Raw genomic sequence first — 3,474 nt, 5'->3', positions numbered from 1 at the left:
CATCTTGAAATAGGCTGAAAACATATCACTTTGTATTATAATTTTAATGTAAATATTTTAAAGTTTTACATCTACCCTTTTAAACTTAAAGCCATTAACTCTCAGCCGTTCAAACTGAATCAAAATGTGTAAAATCTGAATATAAACACTGACAAAATGTGAATTTAAATTCTAACTGCAATGCTTTTGACATAATAAATTGAACCCCAGAAAAAATGTTTTTTTTTTTTTTTTGTGTTAAACCAGCTGCTGAGTAAAGGAAATGTACACACATCAGAAAGAAAACAACTTTTACTTCTAAAACCAGCATGCAACAGTCATGATAAGAACAAAACATTTCAATCAGGTGTGAAATATTTATAAAAAAAAATCGTCCTGCATCATCTTTGGGACTTTTACTGGCATTTTAAATCACAGTCACCTCTAAAGGCGCTAAAGTGAAAACTTGACATGCTAATGGAGATAATCCTCTACATGAGCAAAATGCAACAACAAAAGAAAAAAAACTATCAGGCCTGAAATTATTTTCCTCCTAATAAAGTTTTTGTTTTGTTTTTCCCCCTGATTTTTGGTGGCAGGCTAAAACTTGAAGGCTTGCACTGTAGGAGGGCTTAAAATACAGAACATTTTAATTTGACACAAAGCTGACCCAGAGAATGTCCCACAGAGTGAAGAACAGCTTCAGCAGCAACAAGAAAAAGTGTCCCCTAAGTCCCAACTCTCTAGTCTTTGTACTCCGTGTACTTTTTGGCCGAGCCGTGCACTTTACTCGCGGGATACTTCAGTCTGTTCAGGGCCATTTTACGGAGCACGGCTTGGGGGAGGTCCACGCGACACTTCTTGGCGAGCTCCAGCAGATAGATCAACACGTCGCTCAGTTCGTGCTCCAGCTGTTCCCGCTCAGACTCGGTCCAGTCCGGCAGACCCTCCGCCACCTCTCCGCGCCACTGGAAGAGCTCGGACACCTCGCCCACCTCTCCGACCATGGCCAGAAGCAGGTTGCGGGGCTGGTGAAACTGGTTCCAGTCCCGCTCGTCCGTGAACTCGGCCTGCATCCTCCGGATCTCCTCCATGGTCGGCCCCGGACTGAAAGTGAACCGCTGCGGCCGGACTGTAGAGTCATTAGAGTGGGTCTGTAAGTCCGAGGCTGCTCCGTTCACAGAGGCGTCTTCTTGTAGTCCGCGTGAGTCCTTTCCGTTTGTTGCCATCATATTTGGCAGAGTTTTTCGGCGTTTCTTCGTCAAAACAACTCCGTTTGTTTTCACCACGTGAAGAAGTCCCGCCGGTCCAGAAAACGGAAGTGACGCATTGAACATGCGCCTTTTAAACCAAATTTGTAGTTTTTGGCTGTAAGCAGCGCCGCAGTCGCACCTATTGAACGTCACGTTAAAACTACAATTCCCATGTTTGAAAGACAAACATGGCTGCCTCCTGTATTGCTGCAAGCGAGCTGCTTCAAAATATAAAACAAATATCGATGTTTTTTTCAAAGAATTCCTTTATAATTCGTCGAATTAGCACTTCAAAACTACAATGCGACAAACAACATGAGCTGAGAACCAAGAGGTAAGAGAAAAAGCCTCCATTAGGAATAAATGTGTTTACTTGAAGTGAATGTACTGTATGTCTTCTGAGTTGAATGCTGCATGTTGGTGTGTTAGTGATGCAGTGTGCACATCAAAATGCTGTTGAGGAGGGGAAAAAAACAACTTTTTTTTCTCAACAGCTGGACCATACATGCATACATACAAACAGTAACTAAACAATATTCTGGTCTGAGGTCATTACAATAAATTTTAGGCATAGTAGTAGCAGTGATGTCTGCACAAACAAGTAACAGTCTGTTCTGACAAATATCAGAAGCTGTTTAGGTTGAGGACGACACTCATCTTCATCAACAGAGAGAGGGTGTCCAGCATCAGGGTCCTTGTGGTACACATCTTTGAGGATATATCATTCAAAAACCACTGCACAGGTGAAAAAATGCACAGCGGCTTTTAATTCTGATGAAAAATTTGTAAATAGAAAGAATAAGAAGAAAAAAAACAGACTGCCACAGGAGAACGTGGTAACTTTTTACCGCTGCTCCATCAAGAGCATTTTAACATAATGCATCTCCATGTGGTTCCTTAGCTGCACTGTGACTGACCAGCAGGTCCTCTTGCATGTGGGAACACAAGTTCCAAAGCTGACTGCAACACACAGTGCCACAGGAGAACAACCAGCATCTACAAAGACCTTACTCACCCATCACTTTTTGAACCTCTGCCATCATCATTGCTGCTCTGAACAAACACAAATATTGACAAACAATTGGCACTTTCTCCAATAAACATGTTCAGTTCCTGACCACCTCCCCCTTCACAGACACACCTAGCTATTTCTGCACAGCTATTGTGTATATAGTACTGGTTTTATTTGTTTTTATTCTGTTACCTGCAGTCTTTGTTCTACATCTCTGTTTTATTTACATATTTTTAAGAATCACCTACTGGAGCTGCTTTGTTTTGTTATATTGGTACACTGCATTGGCAGTGAAGATGATTCCATTTTATGCTATTTAGGTTTTTTATTTGTTTTTATTTATTTATTTTTTTTTTTTTTGGGGCGGGGCTGATCACCCTCCACATTATGATGGTAAAGTCACCAAAACAACTCAAAGTTGTTGTTCTGGGAAAACCAACATCCTACATTCAGTATGCAGTAGGGTTGGGCGATATTGGCAAAAAAAAAATCACGATTAATTGTGGTATTTAGCCTATAACGATTAATTTGACGATTAATCCCCTGGAGTCCCTGGACACCCTTATGCCCTAGTCACATGACCAATTTAGTGGGAAATGTTTGCTCTTCATAAAAAACTGTTCCAAACTGTGTCAAAAATACAGACTTCAGGCTATACATCAAATTTCAAATTGTGTTGATAGATAAATAAATTACAGAATTTTTTAAAAATGTTTGTCAAATTTGAAGCGGAGAGGAGCATCGAGCAGACCAACCAGGGAAATATCCAGTCAATCTGCCTGGTGGCATTAATCGTATTAATTGTCGAGTGCCAAAAAATAATCGATTAATGTTTTTCTGACGATTAATTGCACACAATACGATTATGCCCAACCCTAGTATGCAGTTGGATTGACACTTGGAGCCCTCCTACGTAACAGCGTTAGTTCTTCTTTTTTGTTTGAGGTTAAAAAATAGTCTTGATGATGAGACAATACCTCCCTAAAGAAAGATTTGCATGATTGCATGTGCTTCACACAAACTGCTTTAGATTGGCACTTTGCTCTTCACATTTTTTATGCTTTCTCACCTTTTTCAGTTTTAGTACTTTTCCACTATAAGTACATTTATTGGTGGTATTTAAGACATCTAATTGTAAAGATACAGTGGTTTGCAAAAGTATTCATACCCCTTGAACTTTTCCATATTTTGTCACATTACAACCACAAACATAAATATATTTCACTGGAA

The 3,474-nt window shown here is 39.9% G+C and overlaps 1 protein-coding gene across 1 annotated transcript; it reads right to left on the bottom strand.

Moving 5' to 3' along the window:
- Positions 1 to 273: 273 nt before the first annotated feature.
- dctpp1 (dCTP pyrophosphatase 1) lies at positions 274 to 1,560 on the bottom strand. The gene has a single exon (XM_014020701.1). The coding sequence runs from the start codon at positions 1,314 to 1,316 to the stop codon at positions 723 to 725; it is 594 nt and encodes a 197-aa protein (XP_013876155.1). The 5' UTR covers positions 1,317 to 1,560; the 3' UTR covers positions 274 to 722.
- Positions 1,561 to 3,474: the final 1,914 nt, after the last annotated feature.

This window comes from Austrofundulus limnaeus, unplaced genomic scaffold (assembly GCF_001266775.1).
Source record: "Austrofundulus limnaeus strain Quisiro unplaced genomic scaffold, Austrofundulus_limnaeus-1.0 Scaffold263, whole genome shotgun sequence".
In the NCBI taxonomy this organism is placed as follows: Eukaryota; Metazoa; Chordata; class Actinopteri; order Cyprinodontiformes; family Rivulidae; genus Austrofundulus; species Austrofundulus limnaeus.
The sequence above is the reverse complement of the archived record's forward strand: the minus strand, read 5'-3'. Positions and strand labels throughout refer to the sequence as shown.

What these genes read in the sequence shown, in the direction of transcription:
- dctpp1 (XM_014020701.1), bottom strand. Translation starts at nt 1,316, where the DNA reads ATGTTCAATGCGTCACTTCCGTTTTCTGGACCGGCGGGACTTCTTCAC.